This window comes from Mercenaria mercenaria, chromosome 12 (genome assembly GCF_021730395.1).
Source record: "Mercenaria mercenaria strain notata chromosome 12, MADL_Memer_1, whole genome shotgun sequence".
Classification (NCBI taxonomy): Eukaryota; Metazoa; Mollusca; class Bivalvia; order Venerida; family Veneridae; genus Mercenaria; species Mercenaria mercenaria.
In genome coordinates this window covers 2,544,352-2,565,359 of record NC_069372.1, presented here as the reverse complement: position 1 = coordinate 2,565,359, position 21,008 = coordinate 2,544,352, and the positions used below count along the sequence as shown (strand labels likewise).

General features: G+C 34.8%; 1 protein-coding gene across 2 annotated transcripts in view; it reads right to left on the bottom strand.

The window, feature by feature from the left end:
- Positions 1 to 2,520: 2,520 nt before the first annotated feature.
- LOC123534376 (sodium- and chloride-dependent glycine transporter 1-like) overlaps positions 2,521 to 21,008 on the bottom strand; it is a 67,350-nt gene continuing 48,862 nt past the window's right edge. For both annotated transcript variants that reach the window (XM_045316601.2, XM_045316600.2), the window contains exons 6-13: positions 20,311 to 20,414; positions 15,311 to 15,435; positions 14,219 to 14,331; positions 13,515 to 13,646; positions 12,366 to 12,465; positions 11,757 to 11,857; positions 3,315 to 3,482; positions 2,521 to 2,962 (exon numbers count right to left, since the gene is read on the bottom strand). In XM_045316601.2, the coding sequence (XP_045172536.2) occupies positions 2,747 to 2,962; positions 3,315 to 3,482; positions 11,757 to 11,857; positions 12,366 to 12,465; positions 13,515 to 13,646; positions 14,219 to 14,331; positions 15,311 to 15,435; positions 20,311 to 20,414 (1,059 nt within the window). In that variant the 3' untranslated portion in view covers positions 2,521 to 2,746. The remainder of the gene's footprint in view (positions 2,963 to 3,314; positions 3,483 to 11,756; positions 11,858 to 12,365; positions 12,466 to 13,514; positions 13,647 to 14,218; positions 14,332 to 15,310; positions 15,436 to 20,310; positions 20,415 to 21,008) is intronic.

Here is a 21,008-nt window from a genome sequence, read left to right as displayed (position 1 = left end):
AATGGATTGAAACTTCACACACTTATTCACTGTGACAAACTGACTTACACTGCACAGGTTCCATAACTCTATTTTGCTTTTTTACAAAATTATGCCCCTTTTTCGACTTAGAAATTTTTGGTTAAGGTTTTGTATGTAAGCTGGTAACTCAGTAACCACTTGTGGGAATGGATTGAAACTTCACACACTTATTCACTGTGATGAACTGATCTACATTGCACAGGTTCCATAACTCTATTTTGCTTTTTTACAAAATTATGCCCCTTTTTCGACTTAGAAATTTTTGGTTAAGGTTTTGTATGTAAGCTGGTATCTCAGTACTTACTAATGGGAATGGATTGAAACTTCACATACTTGTTCACTATCATGATCTGACATGCACTAAGCAAATCCCGTAACTCTACTTTCTTTTTTTTTCAAAATTATGCCCCTTTTTCGACTTAGCAGTTTTTGGTTAAATTTTTGTATGTAATCTGATATCTCAGTATCCACTAATTGGAATGGATTGAAACTTCACACACTTGTTCACTGTCATGATCTAACATGCACTGTGAAGGTCCCATAACTCTACTTGGCATTTTTACAAAATTATGCCCTTTGACTTAGCAGTTTTTTGTTAAGTTTTTGTATGTAAGCTGGTATCTCAGTATCTACAAATTGGAAAGGATTGAAACTTCACACACTTGTTCACTGTCATGATATGACATGCAGTACAGAGGTTCAATACCTCTACTTTGCATTTTACAAAATTATGCCCCTTTTTCAACTTTTGTATTCATTCAATTGACAAGGCTGTTGAATAGTCGAGCGTTGCTGTCCTCCGACAGCTCTTGTTTTTTTAAATTGTCAGAAATGCCGAAAAATAACTCTAAAACTTAATCAACCGTTAGCTTAATCGCCTGTTAAAGTTTCGAACAACCGTGCCCAGGGGTTCAGAATATTTGAGATGAGTATGGAAATCTTTATCAATAGGTATAAACGTGGTCCAAATTTCTATGCTGTACTTTCAAAAACAAGAAAGTAGGTTAGTAGGTCATGATTATGACTATTCAAGATGAGTATTGAAATCTGTATCAAACATTATACTTGTGGTCCAAATTTCTTTGCCATTGCTTAAATTTCTATGTAAACCATGATCTGGGCGTGACCTATATTGACCCCCAGGATCATGATTTGAACAATCTTGGTAGAGAACTACTAGAGCATGCCACATAACAAATATCTAAACTCTGGGCCTAAAGGTTTCAGAAACTTTTTTTTTAAATTTCCCTATGTAAGCCAATGTAAAAACTTTTGACCCCGGGGTGCAGTTAATTTTGACCCCAGGGCCATGATTTAAATAAAATTGATAGTCGACCACTAGACAATACTAAGTACCAAATACCTAAGGTATGGGCCTTATGGTTCTGGTCAAAAAGATTTTTAAAGAGTTTTCCTCTATAAGTCAATGTAAAACAAGGACCCCGGGCGTGGCATATATTGACCACAGGGTCATGATTTGAACAATCTTGGTAGAGAACCATTAAAGCATGATCCCACATACTAAATATCTAAGTTCTGGGTCTTATGGTTTAAGGCAATATTTTTAAGGTTTTTCTATACATGTCTATTTAAACAATGTGCCCCCAGAGCGGGCCAGTTTTAACCCCAGGGGAATAATTTGATCTGTCTTGGTAAAGGACTACTACACGATGCTACATACCAAATAGCAAAGCCCTAGGCCATGTGGTTTTGTACAAGAAGATTTTCAAAGTTTTCCCTATGTAAGTCTATATAAACCATGTGACCCCCAGGGCGGGGCCATATTTGACCCTAGGGGGATAATTTGAACAATCTTGGTAGGTGACCACTAGATGATGCTGCATACAAAATAACAAAGCCCTAGGCCATGTAGTTTTGGACAATAATACTTTTAAAGTTTTTCCTTTAGGTTGCAATAGCAACCAGAGTTCTGTATGAAATACAATTTTTTGAGTACTGTTTTAAGAAGACCATCCAAGAAACATCCCTGTGAAGTTTCATTACAATTGGCCTGGTGGTTTAGGAGGAGATGTTGTTTATAGGGATGTATGGACGGACGGACGGATGATGGACGGATGGCGGACGCCGGACTGTGAGCGATCACAATAGCTCACCCTAGAACTTTGTCTCCGGTGAGCTAAAAAGCAAAGAAGACTTAAACAGTTTGTTATTTTGCAACACACATACCTTTTTGTATGTCACATTCATTACGTTATAGCGTCATACCTCATAATGCCGCGCCGGTAAAGAAAACCACGCGAAAACAGACAAATATTAAATTTTTGTAAATATCTTCAGAGGTGTATATTATAATACTTGATAACCTGTTAAAATCGAAATAATGTTTATCAAACAGTGATAAAATCACAGATTGTCTTTCAGAGGCGTATAATTATATTACTCGGGCTGCGCCCTCGTGATATAATTTCTTCGCATCTGAACTCCAAACAAGGATTTTATTTAACGTCAAACACTTAATCACTTAATTAGATTAAAAGAGAAGACCATTAAAAAATTCAATACCTAGGTTATAATTATTTTTTGAGTAAATATTTGATTTTTAACATTACCTGTTTAAAAACAAATATTTAGTTCTATATTACTCTAATACTCAGCTTCAGATTTTGAGATCTCAAAATCTAGTCAGCTTTGACAGAAAAAGAAGGCGACCATATCCCAAAAGAAACGGACTGCATGATAAGTTGAACAGTACACAATATCAAGACTACGTTCGCCCGTCGTCTTTGTTTAACAGATCAAGTTCTGCATTTTCTATCTTATACATGGATGAAGATGACGGATAATCTCCAAAGACATTATAGTATAACAAGTCCTTGAAGCATCTTTTATTGTATCTATGCTTTTTGTCATGAAACTCTGCCTCTTTTTCTTCTTCACAAGGCCCCCATGTATCTAACGGCTTTATATAATGTTTCATTTTCTGAAAAAGAAGTGTTTAAAACATTTATCTTAGAGTTCTTGCATTCGTCTTTAACCATTATAGGTCACTAAATTTTTCGTGTCAAATACTCGGGTTCGTTCCTTTACACAAACGTGTCTTTTTAACTGAATCAGGGTGACAAAACAAAACAAACATGACATTTGTAAAGTTAAATCTAAATTACATCATAAAATGTTACCACAAATTGATACCAATGATTTGTCAGATTCTGTAAGATTGCCTAATTTTCAATCTAGGAAGCGAAACGCTTAGAATTATATTCTTTTTGAACTATTGATCAATATACATTTGATAGCCATTTAGGACAGTTGAAAGATAAATTCAGTTTTACCTTTATTAAGGAGCCACCAGGCTTCTGCAATATGTAGAATGCTTGTATAAGTATAGGCAACAGTGTAATTGCTACTACTACCCAGCCGAATACCCGTGCTAGAGTTGGATATGTATATGCGCCATATTTTGGCGGTAAATATTCTACAATGCTGGTAAAAAATATGACCTGAAAAGATAACAATGAATTTGAAATATTTAATCATGCAAATTTATTCACATACAAAAATGTATACACATTAATATAAATCCTTTAATTGAGATTAAACGCTTTTAAAGCTGTAATGGGCTTCATAATGTACTTATACAAACGAAAATAACACAACGTGCAAAACAAGTAGACGTAGAATTTATTGCCCGACTTCATAAAAATATTAAATCAAATTGTTACTCTCTCTCTCTCTCGCAGTCTTAAAATGAATTTACTTTTTCAAAACAAAAGGCACTTCTGATTGGATGTTTAAATATATCCAATGATCACCTTTCACTAAAATATTTTATCCTTTAAATGTAGAAAACCCTTATCAAATGTATTTAACTTTTCTGAAGATATGAATAAATGAATATATTAAGTATGTAGAGCTACATTCCGAATTAAATGTAGAGAAGAAGGGCCGTTTACTAATGTTGCAAGAACTTCTAAAGTCTGTCCCACCTATCTGGTTAACATCATTTTTAAAATTATGATATGCGTTATGATGCTCTAAAATATGTTTTTATATAGCGCAGATCCATATCTCTAGGCACTTTTTTCATTTTTCAAAAAAAAAATTTTTTGAAGTTGATATGTTCAATTTTGTATTTTTCTCCATAGACCGTAATGCTAAATGACGTCGCGTCGCTTCTTGTATATAAACAATATGGCGGCGCCCTTTAATACTTTTTTAGGGGACAACTCAAAATTATCGACGTTTAAATGTATTAGAAAATAAAACTCGGGCCGAGTTCACACTGCATTGCTAAAAAAAGTCGCACTGTTGTTTTATGAATTCAAATAAATGTTATTAATAAAAGATGATACGGGGAACAATTGGCATGTTTAACTTCCAGCGTTACAGAATAATGTAAACATATTTTTGATGTTTGAGTATTAATCGTTAGTAGATCAAAATGTTTAAAGGGCTTCCCTAAATTTGGGTCGATTTTAAGATTAATGTTACCCGTAAAGCAGAAAAAGGTAGAATATCTTACCCTTAGTCATGCCCAGCTTTATTTTCCCTCGTACGTATCTGGGTCGCCAGCATTTGCGTTATGAATTGTTTTTATTTTTAAAAATACTTCAATATAACTTGCCTACCTGCATATTAAAAAAAAAAGAAAAAAAGGACATCTTAGATGATGCCGCTTTAAACATTCTTATGAACAGAATACGGACAAGATTCCGATTCCCGGGATAAACCAATTGACATAGTGGAAAAAACACTGGTATTTATAGTCCCGAATTAAATAGCGGATATCAGTTACTTGATATTTTTATCATGAAGTTTGTCTTGATAACTTTGTCATTCAAACTTTTTTTATAAAATTCTAAAATAAATACTGAATAATATTACACAAATCGTCGGCCGGCGTCAAAAATTTCGTTTCTTAACTTTTAGGATATACAAAGAAAACCTTTTTTCATGACAACACGTGCTTTAAGTAATAATAGCATTATCGGTTAGGCCTGTACTTAAATTATCGCACATAAACTAGATTTTAGTATGACATAATCGTAATAAGTTGAAACGTACGTATTTTAGTTAAACTGTGATTAATTATTTAGGGTCTTTTTGTGATTTACCTATTTGTTTCGCCGTATTTACTCGCTCATATCATATCGTCGATATTTTGTTTAGTTGTCAACAAATGATCAGAGTGTCTTTATCGTCATCGGCATGATTTTTGATAGAAGATGTCAATTATCGGCGATCATTTAAGATTAGGTCTTTTGATATGTAATTATCTTTCACAATACAATTGCCTTAGAATAAAGAGTTCATAATTTTGTTTAAACAAACAATAAGAACAAATCAAGCTAAGATTATTCACTTATGTTCATGTATGATATGTAGATATAGAGCTGGCTACCTAGACCTTTAGACTAAAGGTTCCGGTAGAACCGGCTACCTAGCCACTGCCAGATTGAAAACTGAGGATCTTTGATAATATCAATAGAGGTCTGAAAGTTCATTATTATGATAGTAACTGTTATGCCTAAGTTCTTGCAAAAATATTACTCATTTTTGTTTTATAACTTGCTTTTCTTATATTATATAAAGATTGCCCTCTTTTTGAAATCATTGAGAGAAAAAAACAGAGATTTCCACTGTATGTGTAATGTTGGTTCATAAATGTGACTTTAGATACATATGTTTTATAGTTCTATTCAGTCTATAATTCATGAAGGTCGAAATATCTACCAAAAAATATTCATATTAATGCATGTACAAAAATTATCCTTCATATTCAAACGAACCCACAGACACTTGGGGTTCGGACCCCATATACCCCATTCTCCTCCGCCCCAGGTTAAGTTTAGCCAATATTGTTTTAGACTGATCCCTGCTTTGAACTGAGCATATCGTTGCCGGGTACCAAAATTGATACCGTTTGCGCAGTTCACAGCAGGGATCTATTCGCAAGGAAGTGTTCCATAGAATTTAGATAGATTGATTTATATTATTTATTAATTTCTCGTCGGAATACAAATGACAGTTGTCTGGACCGGTGTCATTTGACAGAATGGTAACAGATCTGACGATTGATACCAGTGATTCATTGGTAGGGGTTCATTTAAACGTTTAACTGGCTATTGTTTCCCTAGTGTTCGTTCGATGTTTCATATCTGTAATATTGAGAGCATTGATGGTAAAAATATATTTTTTAAAAACACGCTGAAATGTTACAAAATGCGTTTTATGATCGTCACATATGCTTAATACATGGTAAAATGCTAAAATATATTGGCTAAACTTAACCAGGGGCGGAGGAGAATTGGGTGTGTGGAGGTCCGAGCCCCAAGTGTCTGTAGTTTAATATAGCCGTAAGAGTATAAAATTTTATGTTTTTTTATGGTTTGTGACATGCACTACACAAAGCGAGGGTCCAGCGCAAGCAAGTGTTTCCATTGTTCGTGTGATGTTTCATATCTTGTATATAATATTGAGAGCATTGATGGTAAAAATACATTTTTTTTAAAAACAAAATGTGTTTTATGATCGTCACCTATGCTCAATACATGGTAAAATGCATGCTTAAATATATTGGCTAAACTTAACCAGGGGCGGGGGAGAATGGTGTGTTTGGAGGTCCGAACCCCAAGTGTCTGTGAACGAACCCGATTACGTTCAACCTCGTAAACCTGTTTGCATGGGTATCAGGTACACGATGTTGAAAGTTGAGACTTTGATGATGAAAAGCCGAACCTACAATGATGAAAAGTCCAAAATACAATGATGAAAAGTCGAAAGTATGATGGTGAAAACTCGAAACTACGATGATGAAAACTCGAAACTACGATAGTGGAAAGTCGAAACTAAGATGCGAGAAAGTCGAAACCGCGAACCCACGATGGTGAAAATACGAAATGATTTCGACTTTCAGCATCATAGTTTTGTGGTTTCGACTTTTAAACATCGTAGTCTCGTTCTTACGTTGCTTCGAGCTCACATACGTTATGAGGCGATGGCCCTACCGGAACACCGTGCGTAGACATCATGCGCGGATCCAGCCATTTTTCTCAAGTGGTGTTCCGACCGAACCCTTACCATGGCAAACATGTGTCTGTTTATATTTAATAATTTGAGGTTATTTATGTGGATGTTAGCCGTTTACAAATAAAGAGTTGTCAATAAATATTTGTTGAACAGGCTAAAGAGGAAATAGCGGGGCATACTCCCCCTGAATATTTTGAAATTCAGCGCTTCATTTCCTGCATTCTGGGACGTTTTAGAAGCATTTAATAACATTTTTTTTTCCATTGCCATTGTATATACAATATACCCCTTATTTTCACATTTTTATGAGCTCACCTGTTAAATTAAAAGGTAGAATTATTCGTATCTTTGAGATATTTAACATAAATATGAATTAGTGCTCTACGTGAAGCAGCCTCATACACTTTGTTGGTCCCTTATGTTGCCTTTTAGAAAAATCATTTTCTTTCCTTCTTCTCTTCTTTCCTTTTTTAAGGATTTTCCAAGGGGTCCTGACTACTGGACCCCCCCTCTGGATCCGCGCATGGTTAAGCTTACCTTTTTTACCATAAAAACAAAATTTCGGCTTCATTTAAACATTTTGGTAAAATTAATTTTTTTCGAAATTGTGATTTTAGAGCGGTATTTACACAGGAAAAAATTTGACAATATTAAAACTATAAAATTATAAATTCTTTTAAACTTTCAAAAACGCTTAGAGATGTTTAAATGACGTAGATCTACATTCTAAATCGATCTGGCTCTATAGCATTTGACCCGCGATTCACGCTCTGAACATTACGGATTATAGTTGGCAGGGGCGTAGCTGGCTTTTTCGTCCTGAACAAAAGTTTGTGCATAAAAAAATCTGAACCACGGGAAGACGTAGCCCATATACCTTTGCTTTTTTATCGTTAAATTTGTTTTATCAGTTGTCACAAGTTCAAACGAAGATGGAATGCAGACGGAGAAAACTTTGCTTGAATATAGTTTTAAGTCACGATCTAGTATCTCAGATGTGAAGCCGTTGATACCATCTTATTTGTAAATACACTTTATGTGTTTTTTTTGTTTTGGTTTTTTTTTTTTTTCATCACGTTTCCTTAAAAACTCTATCCATTTCGCTAATGCATGGGATCCATCTCAGTCGGCGAAATTTGCCTCTTTGTCTCACAGGATCTCTCTTAACTCCCTTCACCCGGCACGGGAACCCTCTCTGACACAATATTCTATCAGCAACGGCGCCCTCTCAATTTAACTTCAGGTCAGAGACCACCAATTGTTTTCCCATAGACTTACATTGTAACATTATGGCGTGTACGGCCTTCCATACATCGAAACATGTATATCTAATTACAAGTTTTTCAAGAACTATCTTAGTTCTACCAAAATATCGGACGAAAAACATATGAATAGTGATACTTTATTTAAGTAATTTTCGTGTGAATGAGATGACCCCCTGTTTACATCATTGACATGGCGGGAGAAATTCGTTTGATAAAACTTTTTTTCAATACACATAAAATGTAGCAAATTTTGTCAAAATGTATAATAAAATACTGTAAATGCAGTGAAAAAATATCAATTTTGAAAAAATAATCACTTCCTGGGTTTGTTTACATGACTGACCAATCAGAACGCACAGACGTTACCTTATTCCCAGGTATACACTTACCTCATTCCCAGTAAGTTCCCTGTACTTTTTGGAATTGGTGGTCTCTGACCTTCAGTGTTAGAAATATGAGATTGTATTCAAAATAATTTTTAAAAGTTGCACAATAATGCAGACTTACAAGTTTGGCCCCTCTTTGTATCAAATCAAATTATACAAATTCTAGTTTAAGTGATTTAAGTATCATTCTAATATTTTTAACATCTTCTTTTTATAAACAGAGAAGTATTTTACCGCGTAGTGTTTTGCCGATTAATATATGTTTCACAAAATGACCTACTTTTGGTAACGCGTCCATTTACGCCTAAAAAGGATTCCAGATTGAAATCCCTTCAATGGAAATAGATTTAAGTTTTCCGTGCTTTGTGGGCAAATAAAACTTTTTTTCGTTCATATGCGTCGTAATTAGGCCCTAATCATCTCTCTTATCTCATTGGTCAGGATAAGGCGGACCCGATGATGCCATTTTCAAATTTGGTGCCAAAATATTTAGTGCAGGGTTAAAAAGCGCTTATAAAATGTTAACTACAAGCTGCAAGCAATGTCTATTTTCCGACATTAACAAAGCTGCAGGGCGATATTTTGCGGGGCCGTGGTATACGAGCGAGATAATAATTAAACTACTGGTATCTGTTTTTATCAATCGTGGAAATAAAATTAATTAGCTCTAATTACATGTTCAATACGGATTTTTAGATTATCATAAGCTCCTATAGCCTTACCCACCTTACCATTCCATTTTTATTGCATATTTAGCATTTTTATTTTTCGTTTTCTCGGATATCTGCAGGCACAGGCCTGCAGTGCCTTATAGAAGCTACGCCACTGGTTGGATGAACAGTAAGGCAAGTCTACTGTGACGTCATTCAGTTTTATGTCATTTGTGATGTCACTTTCAAATCGGACGCGATAGAAAAGTGTAGTGTGTTTTCAAAGCAGTTGTTTTACGGAAATTAATTTTGGAAAGGGTGATATATCGAGGATAATTCTTTGAAGTACATTCAGTGGGAAGGAAGGATTTTTAAATCGTAGGATATCTACAGGTTATTTTTTGAGCCATGCGTATGAAAAATGGTGTAATCAACGCATTGTTTCATATGTATGGTGCAATTGGTGCCTGAATATCATCTAGAATGCCACTGACTGAGTGTAGTTGTTCGACATAGAACAAAAATGAAGTTGTATTCCGACTGGACGGTGGAAAAATAAATGGGGAATTGATAGAATTAAATTTGTAAATCGGACCTTGGGATAAAGCATACAGTTAACTTGGAATTTGCAAGTTGCATGTTAGTCCTGGCTTCCAAAGCTCTAAATGCCGCTTTTTTATATTTTGTTTTTTTCATAGTTGCGGCTTTAGAGTTTTGGACCAGGCCTACTATGAAACCATACAAAAATAAAAAAGTTGTCCAACTTTTCGTCGCAAACGTTGTCAGCTGAAATTCTGAACGAAGACGTATGGGTATCTTGATAAAGTAATCACTTCTACATCAGTTAACACCACTTATCAAATTCTGCAAGCAAATCTTACAATAAAATCGCCGATTTTTACAAGTCACTGTTAGATCAGCATCATTTCTGCGGCCATTATTGAATAGCTACAACGAGATTCTCGCATGACGTAACCGCGCGAGCCGCTAAAAATATACATGTACAGCACCTTGTAAACAAAAGAAATGATTTATACATACAAGTTTTCTTAAGGATTTATCAATGAAAGTAATAATTCAAGTCAATTTCAATAAAAAATAACCATTTTCCCAAGTTTTTTTGCCACCGGGATGCTGATGCAACTTCAAACGCGAAGCGGCACATGTAAGTGCTCTCTTAGCGGTTCGCTCGGGTGAAAGTTCAGTCTCGTATTTCAAAGGAGCAAGATGGCGGCGTAGAGTAAACGTTTCAGACCAGTTCGAAATTGTCAGGTAGTTCTGCCATCAATTATGGGTTTTAATGCGTAAAATTTGGCACAATGGTAGATTTTACTGTATATTAACTGATCAGAAAGTGCTGCTGCCGATTTCTTTTAAAATGTACAAACGCGAGCGTGTCAGATTTCTGGCACGATTATTGGTATGATTTCCCTACGGAGTACACTTCAGCCCTCCCGTCCAAATCCAGTATATAAACCGAGAGGGCTGAAGATCTTAAGCTAGTTGCATGTGAGTAAATTTGTCTTCCTTGCATTTGAAATTTGTTTTGAATATACGAACTGTTCAATTTGTTGATCTTCCAAGGTATTTCAGTACAAAAATAACGATTATTCATTTTTAAATCCATTCTGAATTGCTCCCCAAGTAATTCACGTGAACTTTCATGTTCTCCTCCTTTTTAGAGAGTAAACGCCAATGGCGACCGATTTTTTACAACAGTGAGCTGCCGTTGGAAAAATATATGTGGCATTCATTTAGCAATTCGAGTACTTAGAGAAAAATCCTTGAAATTCTCGAGGGTGACTTTTTTGTAGTTTAACTAACGCTATTTACTTTACCGATAGCTGCACCAGTTTTGTCACCGTGCATCCAAGTTGATGTTAACCGATGGGATGGGACAGACTTTAGTCCGGCCTATTTGTTTATTCTTGTGTGTGTGAATGTACAATTTTTGTTGTACAATATTTTGAATGTAAATAATTAGCAATAAATTACCGCAATAATCAGTTGTGACGCAAATGCTATAGACGGATTTACAGTGCTATTGGTTGCCATGATGTTTGATAGAAAATATCAATTTTTCATTTTTCTAACCTAATTTTGTCGAGATGAAATATAAATATTGCTGAAAAATAGTTTACCGCCTGTTCATTATGAATCCTTAATCATAAGTTATGATATCAAAAGCATTAATTGAAGCAAGGCAGTTGTAGACGTGCAAGGATTTACACATATTGTCCTTTGTCCTGCAACAGTAATTTATTATGATACGGACTCATATTGATCGAATAAATCTTTAACGTAGTTTATATTGTGCGGCCATGTAGAGTGCGCATGCGTGAAATTTTACTTCCGTTGCTAAGGACTTCGCCAAATGTAAATCACTTTATTCTACAACTTTACGCGAGAATTAATTGTGACACATATGTTATTCCAAAACTTACCGCGACAATAAACGGTGACACAAATGCTATTCCAACTCTGAGCAATGCAGGTATTGGTCGGCCTATCATCATAAACACGTCGGCATTAAAACGATCCATACCTTTGAAAATAGAAATCAAAGCGCTTAAAGCACAGAAAGGTTGAAACCATTTGATGTGCAATAAACCACTCCGCCTTTGAAAACAGAAAATTCACGAAATTTATTTCATATACACGTGCAAGAAGGTCACACGTTTTTTAAATTGTATATTGTACTTAAATACCAACAAGAGCAAACAAGTCAAAACAAAGACAAAGCATACAGTATATCAATAATAAAACGAATTTGTAGCATATATATATCACTAATATGGGGATTATCTCCAAGAAATATAAACCGCTGATGACAATACAAGGTTAACTTTTAGCCTGCTTGCGGCAAGTGATTCTACCTTTGCGACCAGTGCAGACCAAGATCAGCCTGCACGGAAGTCATGGTCTGCACTGTTTGCTTTTCAATCAGTAAATTTTCATTGAAACCTGAAACCCCTTTGAGTAATAAATGGTACTGTCCAAATTGAATGATAGCCCAGTCCATTTTAGAAATTTAGCAGGTTTAAGGTTTTTACCATAAATCCAGGCAACAACTATTATCTCAACAAAGGCGACGATGGGACCAATCCACGCCCCTCCATACCAATCCATCCACAGAAATATATAGGCCCCGGCCTGAAATGAAACATTATATGTGTTATAATTTAAGAGTTGATTAGCGAAGTCAGAGAAACAAACCAAGTTTTCAGACGTTGTCACAACATTTTTACTGTAGCATTCTTTTTAAGTCAGCAGTTGGTAAACACTGCATTGATTTTATTGTTGATGAATATCTTAATTTAATCAGGAAGCCAAATTTTGCATATTGTTTGTCTTTTGTAAAGTTACCAGAATAATTAGTGGTATACAATTTTTGTCGTAAAGTTCGGTACTTGCAGTTAACTATGGTAAAGTTACTGTGTCTAGTTTACTTCAATTCATCATTCAAATGTTTGGAAACTTTCAATTCCTGTGCATTTGGACGTTGAACCGTCGTTATTCTCGTTAAACCAAGCGAAGCTTTTTGACTTCTTCATAAATAAATTATCTTCATGTAACAGTTACTGCTCTTGCTTTCTCTAAGCACGTTTTTATAAGATGGTCCAAAAATTTGAAGTGTTACTCGTTGACTTAGAATTAAGGAAGTAAAAGACTGGTGAATTATTTAAGTATCTTGTTGACTTTCACAAATATCATGATTTCTAAAGAAATTGTTTGACAACTTACCCTTATACAAAACACTTGAGAGAAAAAAATAGAACCTTACTGGCCCCAATCAAAGAAACTTACCCCTGCTCAAAGAATTAGAGAGAAAATGAATAGAAACTTGATGGCTCAAATCAAGGAAATTTACCCCTGTTCAAAGAATTTGAGAGAAAATGAATAGAAACTTGATGGCTCAAATCAAGGAAACTTACACCTGTTCAAAGAATTCGAGAGAAAAGGAAAAGAAATAGACTGGCCCAATCAGGAAAATTTACCCTTGTAAAAAAATAAGAGAGAAAAGGATTAGAAACGTGATGGTCCAAATCAAGGAATCTTTATACAAAAGAATTGGAGGGAAGAAGAATAGAACCAGACTGACCCAGATCAAGGAATCTTACCCCTACACAAACGAGAGGAAAAGAACCAAGCTTACTTCTGTACGGAATATAGCCAAACTGACGCTAATCAAGGAAACTTACCCCTGTACAAAGAAGTAGGGACACTAGAAATATAACCAGGCTGACCCCAATCAAGGCGTAGATTCTGAAACCAGATTTTGCACGCGGATATAGGTCACCAATCAACTGCATGATCATGTCAAGAGGAATAAGCTGAAACATAGAAATACAGACAAATTTCATTACCCCTCTGGTACACTGCGGGAACATTCCTAGTACCTTAAAACGATTCAGCATAAACAGAAAGAAAGAAAATGTTTGACGTCTGACACAAAGGCATAAATTATCTCGAAGACCTATAAAACAAATCGATCTAAAGAGTCTTCTATACACAGAGTGAAATACCGCTAAACCTCGCGATAACAAAATGAGATCTAGTTTTTCTCTGAAAGCGATTTTTCGCACCTGATGTGTGAATGGTCTGTGCTCCGTGTTAGACATGATTTCAAGTAAAATGGCTAGTTACAATACTGTTGTATATCATTTCATTGGCTTTGTTATACCATTATCGAATATCAATAGATCTGTGTTCATAATTGGAGGGGTGGGTGTGAAAGAAGTCTAAGCACTTCTTTATCAATATGCACTTACATTTCTTTTACATTCACCCATCGGTATGTAGTTAACTGTTGGACCTAAGTACCAAAATAATTTACGACTATTATTGTTATCGTCATTATCAGTTGTCGTCTAAGATACGTTTCGTACGAATGCTATTGACTTACTTGTGAGTCAACCCCTGTTAAAAGAATTGATACGAGGAATAAAGATGTCCACAGTTGCGGAAGCGGAAATGACGACAATGCCGTGATGTACGCAACCATCCCTACCGCCATTCCTGAAACATATGCCGAAATATTCAATATGTTATACGGACAAAAACTTTCTACCGACTGCAAAACATCAAAATATGAGGTAAGGGAAGATGTTCCAGAAGCACAGAGCCAGAGAGAGCCATGCATAGCAAAGTAGGCCCAAAACAAAAATAAGCTGTAGAAAAGAGACATGTTAAGCTTTAACTTCACGACACAATTCTCTAGTCGTCCACTACAACGTACTGATAGGAAATCCAAATATGACATCTCGATATCATTCAGTGCAAAATGTTAAAGCAAGAAAGGAAAAAGATTGAAAATAGCATACGAAATGAACTGGGTATGTTAGACCATTTCAAGGCTAGGTCAAAATTGTCATAACGAGCCATGGCGTTTAGGGACCAGACGGTGATCTAATATTTTAGAAGCTTTGTGGAGCAGACTGTGATCAAATATTTTGTAGACATCTTTTGTAATCTCTGTGAACCGGATAGAGGTAAAAATGTTCCGGAAGTATTTGGAACCAGTCGATGGTCAACGATTTTGGATGCTTCCCACTTACATACAAAGATATATAATTTAATAATATATAGAACAATTTCAATATATTTGTTTGTAAATGGGAAGCGTTCAAGACAGCTGACCATGAACTGGTTCCAAAGTATTCCGATTACATATATTCCAAAATACCTGCATTACTTCAGATTTAGAAACAGACTATATCCTTCCGAAACTACCTTCATTTATTACTTCTGTGATGTGAACACCATAGGAATACAGACAAATACACTGAAGTGATTAACTTTAAAAATACATGTATACATTTTCCAGTCTTTCCAACTTAGAAACAGACTATACTCTTCCAAATTACCTGCATTTATCACTTCGGTGATGTGAACACCATAGAAATACAGACAAATACACTGAAGTGATTAACTTCAAAAATACAGTATACATTTTCCAGTCTTTCAGACTTAAAAACAGACTATATATTCAAAATACCTGCATTTATCACTTCGGTGATGTGAACACCATAGGAATGTGCCATATTACCAAGAACACAGAAACAGACCATACCACTAAAAACAGCCAATAGCATGTCTATAATCGGAAGTACGATTGACGTCCTGAAAAAACAACGGTTTTATAAACAACAATAAACGTAGAAATTCTACGAAAACCAGGTTTTCAAACTTTGCATCACATCAACATATTCATATTGAACTTTCAATTTTTCCAGTAATCGGTATTATCGATTTTTTGACACATTAAATAAAGAAGGATAATTTCGATTATATCTTTTAAATGGTTTAAAATAACGAATTTGCTTCGGTGGCATTCGTTGATTTAATCTTTCATCTAAATGATGATATAATTTTAATTGTTGTAAGTTTACGCTTTCGCTTACCCTTTGGACTTTTTAACGTACCACCCTTGTTTGCCATTGACGTCAATTGTAGATGTCTATTTTTTGCTAAAATTTAGGGTAAGTTTTGTTTGTATATTGTTCAAAGTACGAAAATCGGTGAAAATAATCGTTTTTGCTTCGGTGATGTTCTACAGAATAATTATTGCTCGACTCAACTGTGCAAAAATAATTTAAAAAAATATTTTATTTAACTTACCCTTTGGGTGTTTTATAACATCACTATTACTTTTAAATGAAGACTCGGGCCGACTCGGAATTTTCCGGATTTTTCCGAATGCAAGCAGACGACTCGGTATACAGGTAGTTTCCAGTAACGGCAAATTTTATGTCAAAGTAAATTTACGTTTTTAAATACCTGGATGTAATCATCATAATTTATCAATTATTTTGCGTCTATTTTTCATAACAATGATTAAAGGTTATACATATTTTCACATGCGAATGCGTGAAAGAAGGGACCAGAGGTAAACAAAAGTAGATACATATGGGATCTTTTATTGGGGGCAAAAAGGCAGACACAAAGATGAAAATGTCTGTACTTAGAGAAAGTGTAACTTCATTATTTGTCCAATTGTTTTCTTTAGTACATCAAAATATGATCCTTGTATTGGATGAAGAAAGTCCTCAACTGTCAAAAATGTGCGATTTATTTTTGTTTTTTGCACACACCTTGACACACAAGATTCCTCAACCTTTTCTTTAACCAGTTCGCGTCAGCGAAGTGTTAAAATGGTTAAATGACAATTTATACATATTAATGAATGATAAGATGGAGAGTAAATTATCAGTATTTCAATCTTTTAGCATGTTAATCAAAACTCTGACAGCGTAAGCGAAGATTGATTTAGAAACTGACAGTTTCATAACGGGATTTTTATTTCAATTAGATGTAATAGATATAAATTTTTGAGTAAGCTCTAACTGATACTTAATTAGATAGTCCCTTGCTTGTCACTTTTATTACCTTTTCACTGTAATAAAATTTTAACACCATGCATGGATAATTATGGGGGTGATAGTGGATATTTCGCACTTTTATAGCACATGTCTCTTTGAAAAAAGGAGGCATTTAATAACGGCAATAAAATGGGAATTAATAAAAAGACAATGCTTATGTTTTATTCTTTATTAAAGTAAACAAGACATTACGAATGATTATGTTTTTTATTCGACTGCTTTATTGTATTGCTTGTTCAAGATCAATATCTGTTCTGTTTATTGCTTATTTAAGCGACACTTAAAAACATTTGATTTTTAAATGCAGTGTTATCAATCTCTGAATAACTTTGTCCCCTTCTTTCAAGTACATATTTCGCACGTGCAACTCGGGTGTTAGGCGCATAGGAAACTACAATTTTTTCCGTTTTCTACGTTGAAGTGGACATGATTGTCATTTCTTTATATTTATACAATGTGTCTATATATGTCAAACTTTCTTATCCGAGAAAATATTACACGTTTGTAAGCTATTGATGTGTAAACAAAACGTATTGCAAATTGACGTGGGCACATGTATTTCATCTCTATTTTTTAAATAAAGCAGTATTTATTTCTTATACATAGCAATGATAATTTGAATTATTTCAAACAGATAGTCCCTATCCGTTTTATTAGGCCAATAAAGAAATGGACAAATTACACAGTGTTACATTTCCTTTTTAGTTAAATATCTTCAGTTAGTTCCCGAGTTTAGTATACTTAACAAAGTTATAAATTAAAACTAACATTTGACTTGACTGTGAATTAAGCCATTCTATTTTCATACCAATATATAGAAAAGAGAAAAGTTGTTAACATGCGTACACATTTATATTTGCATATTAGGTTTTCAGTATTCTACGGTGATACATGAAACTGAAGTTATTCATGTGGTTATTATATACGTACAGTGTTATAGTTTGTGTTGATGTAAACACGTTTATTTCTAAACAAATTTTTAAATATTACAATGTTGACTTACACACTTAAATGATAAAATGCTTTCACGGGTAAAAAGACATTTAAGTACTACCTGGAACGACTACAGACCTTTCTGGTACTACCAGCTAAATATGTAAATAAAGATGCAAGGAAAAGATATGATATGCCCTTTAAGTACTTATTTTCTTTATTATTTTACTTGAATTTTATTATATCTCCAACTTGACTCTTCCTTCGCTCATGTCATATCACTCTCTACAAGTGTCTTTAATCCGCTTTAAACATAAATGCTAGCTAGAGTAAAGACTAAGTTACTTATTACCTGAAGGCAATAAATATAGATGTTGTAGATAAGGTGATTTATGACCCCCGCTTAATCTCGGAAGTTTACGTAAAATTTACGGACGATAACGATCATACCTGTCGCATTATCGATTTTTCTCCAGCTAGGCTTAAGCTGTCCCGCATAGTACAGAAAGTTCGATATGCTAACTGCATCCAAAAATGCCAGAAGTACAGACAGAAGAAAAGTAGATGTGTCATTGTCATATGCAATTTATGATTCTTTGATAAAATTTACCTAAACACAAAGTGAACATAAACCATTTTTCTATTTTTAGCAACAGTGACCCAAAATATATTTAACACAAGCTTGCTATACATCAAGGACAAACCTAACTAAAGTTATAAACTGGAAACCAGCTTTTTGATGATCAAAGTGAAAAAGAAATCTATTTTTTTTATTTTAACTATGACCTTGACCTTAAACCGATGGCATTATAAGGACATTTTTTATCAAAAAAGAAAGAAAAAAAAGGCGCTCAGCGGGATTTAATCCAAGTTTACTGAAAATAGGTGTACCCAAACTAAAAATATTGAGTGGAAGCCATTTTTCTATTTTCAGTAACAGTGACCCAAAATCTCACCCAAAGCTATTCTTCAGATAAACTTGGTGATAGTAAGTAAGTCCAATCTATAATTATAAACCGGGAACAAGTTATTCTGACCTTAAACTTCCCCCCTCTGACCCCATATGATATGATCCCAATCTTGGATTTTCTATAAGCTACCTATAGGCCAAGTTTAATTGCAATACCACAATGTAAACTAAAGTTATTGAGCAGATACCGTTTTTTTTCTATTCTTTAGCAACAATGACCTTGACCTTAATCCTAGTGACCTTATACGCAATTCTTAACGCTACCTATAAGTGAAAACCAAACGTTGACGCCGCCCGCCCACCCAATGACATTCGCCAATCTAATAAGTCTTCCTGTCATGGCGGAACAGGAACGCGTCGTTTGGCCAAGCAGACTGTGCTCCTCTAAACAGTTAGGACCAAAGAAACTATTTGTTTTCAAATAAATTCAAGGTAAATGCAATTATACGAGGAGAATTCAGAAATTTTTGAGAATGTCCATATAAAATATAGAAAAAAAAACTGTATTTAAGCATATTGCTTGCACGTGTCTCTTATTTACCCTTACCCTTAACAGAGGTGCACTCCGAGCTATCCATGACCTGAAAGTCACAGAGTAGTCTGCCTTTTGTGTACTATGCAGACACTGGTACACTGCGCTACCAAGGGCGTTTCTGGAATTGCAGCGACTCCCGCAAAGTATTCTTTTATTTTCAGTAAAGGAAAAAGAAAAATATCACAGGGAATTAGGTTTGGTCCTGTAAATACTTATGTACGATGTTGCTCTTGTGTGCAGATGCATTGTCATGAATAAGTCACATGAAGTGTAAAGCATTTTTTTCAACTGATTTTAAAACCTTGTCCTTTGATCTTCCGGGGGCACAGGGTATTTGCACAACAAGGCCATTGGAATTGAAAAATAAAGTTTGAATTTTCTTGAATTCTTTTTGCGATAACTGATTGTTTTGCCCTTTGAGGTTTAAAATGATATAACCATGCCTCATACCATGTGACAAGTTCATTAAACCCCATTTCATCTGCATTTTTATAAATATTTAGAAGTTTTTAGCAACATTGAAACATTTGGGCTTTTTTGCTCTTTGGTCAAAAGATGGGGTTCCCACCTTGCACACACTTTCGGTAATTTCAAATGTTTATTCAGAATTCCATGATCACTTTAAGATGAGATGCTCACTGATGCAGCTGTTTGGGAAACTGTATATCTACAGTCTCCTGCTGCAATGGCTGCTACACCAGCAATGTTTTCAGAGAATGCTGACGTTTTAGGGCGCCCTACACGAGGTAGATCTTGGACTCTAGATTCTGCCTTGTCATCAATAGCTCAACTGACCTATAAACCATGGAGTGGCTTAGGATTGGGAAGATTCACCGTAAACAGTTTTAAATTCTTGCAGAATCTGCTTGGCTGGTATATTCATAGAACAGCGCATCCTTTATAGAACCTAATTACCTGGAGCCACTATGTTTTCGATAAAAATAACACCAGTGTATTCAAGTGTAGTGTGTTTAAACGATTGTAACTCAGCTAAATCATTACCAATTCCGTTGAATTTTTTAATGTATGTGCTATGAAACCCTCTAGAAATTTATGAAAATAGCATGCTTGTACCTGTAAAAAATTCTACGGAAGCGAGTTTTTTTTTTATTTTTCCTCGTATTGTTCATAAGGATATGTCAGATAAGTTATGACCACATCTTGTAGAATATAAATACCGTAGACAGTTGTCTTTAAAGTCTGCATGAGACCCCAGCAGGACGATAGCTCCCCAACCAAAGGCCAAGGTGTAGAATGCCATAAGAGTAGCTTCTATCCATACCTACAAGAAAGTTTAGGTAACGTAATATGATGTAACGGTAATGACACTTTTGTATTGTATAAATATCCTTACTGCATTATGTTCGACCGAGTTGAATCTGTCCAAGACGCATTTCGTGCCATTGTTTACAAGCTATATCATCACAATCCCTCTGCCAAAGTAGTTACACACGAGAATTTGCAATAATTTGTAAATATCATGGACGGTTAGATGTTTTATGATTGCACGCGATATAAACGTATTTGTATGTAACGTGTTGTCCGACGCTATTAAAAGCGAAAAGTGTATGGGATTGCTGCTACCAACATTGGAAATAAATAACGCTATCAAATTTGTCCCAAAAAATAGGGGAAATCAAATGTATAATGCGTTGAACTTTTTTTAAAAATCACTTTGATGATATTTGTTCCTCCGCGAAGAAGAAATGACAACGAACAGTTGACTAACCCAATAACTATAATTGTTCTTTTCTAAATGATTAATTGTACTTTGCGTACGTATGTTTAGCCAAGTTGACCATGGCCATTTTTCTGTTAATAACCTGTTTATTATCGACCTGATTTATGATGCTTTTTGACAGGCCTAATCATAGCG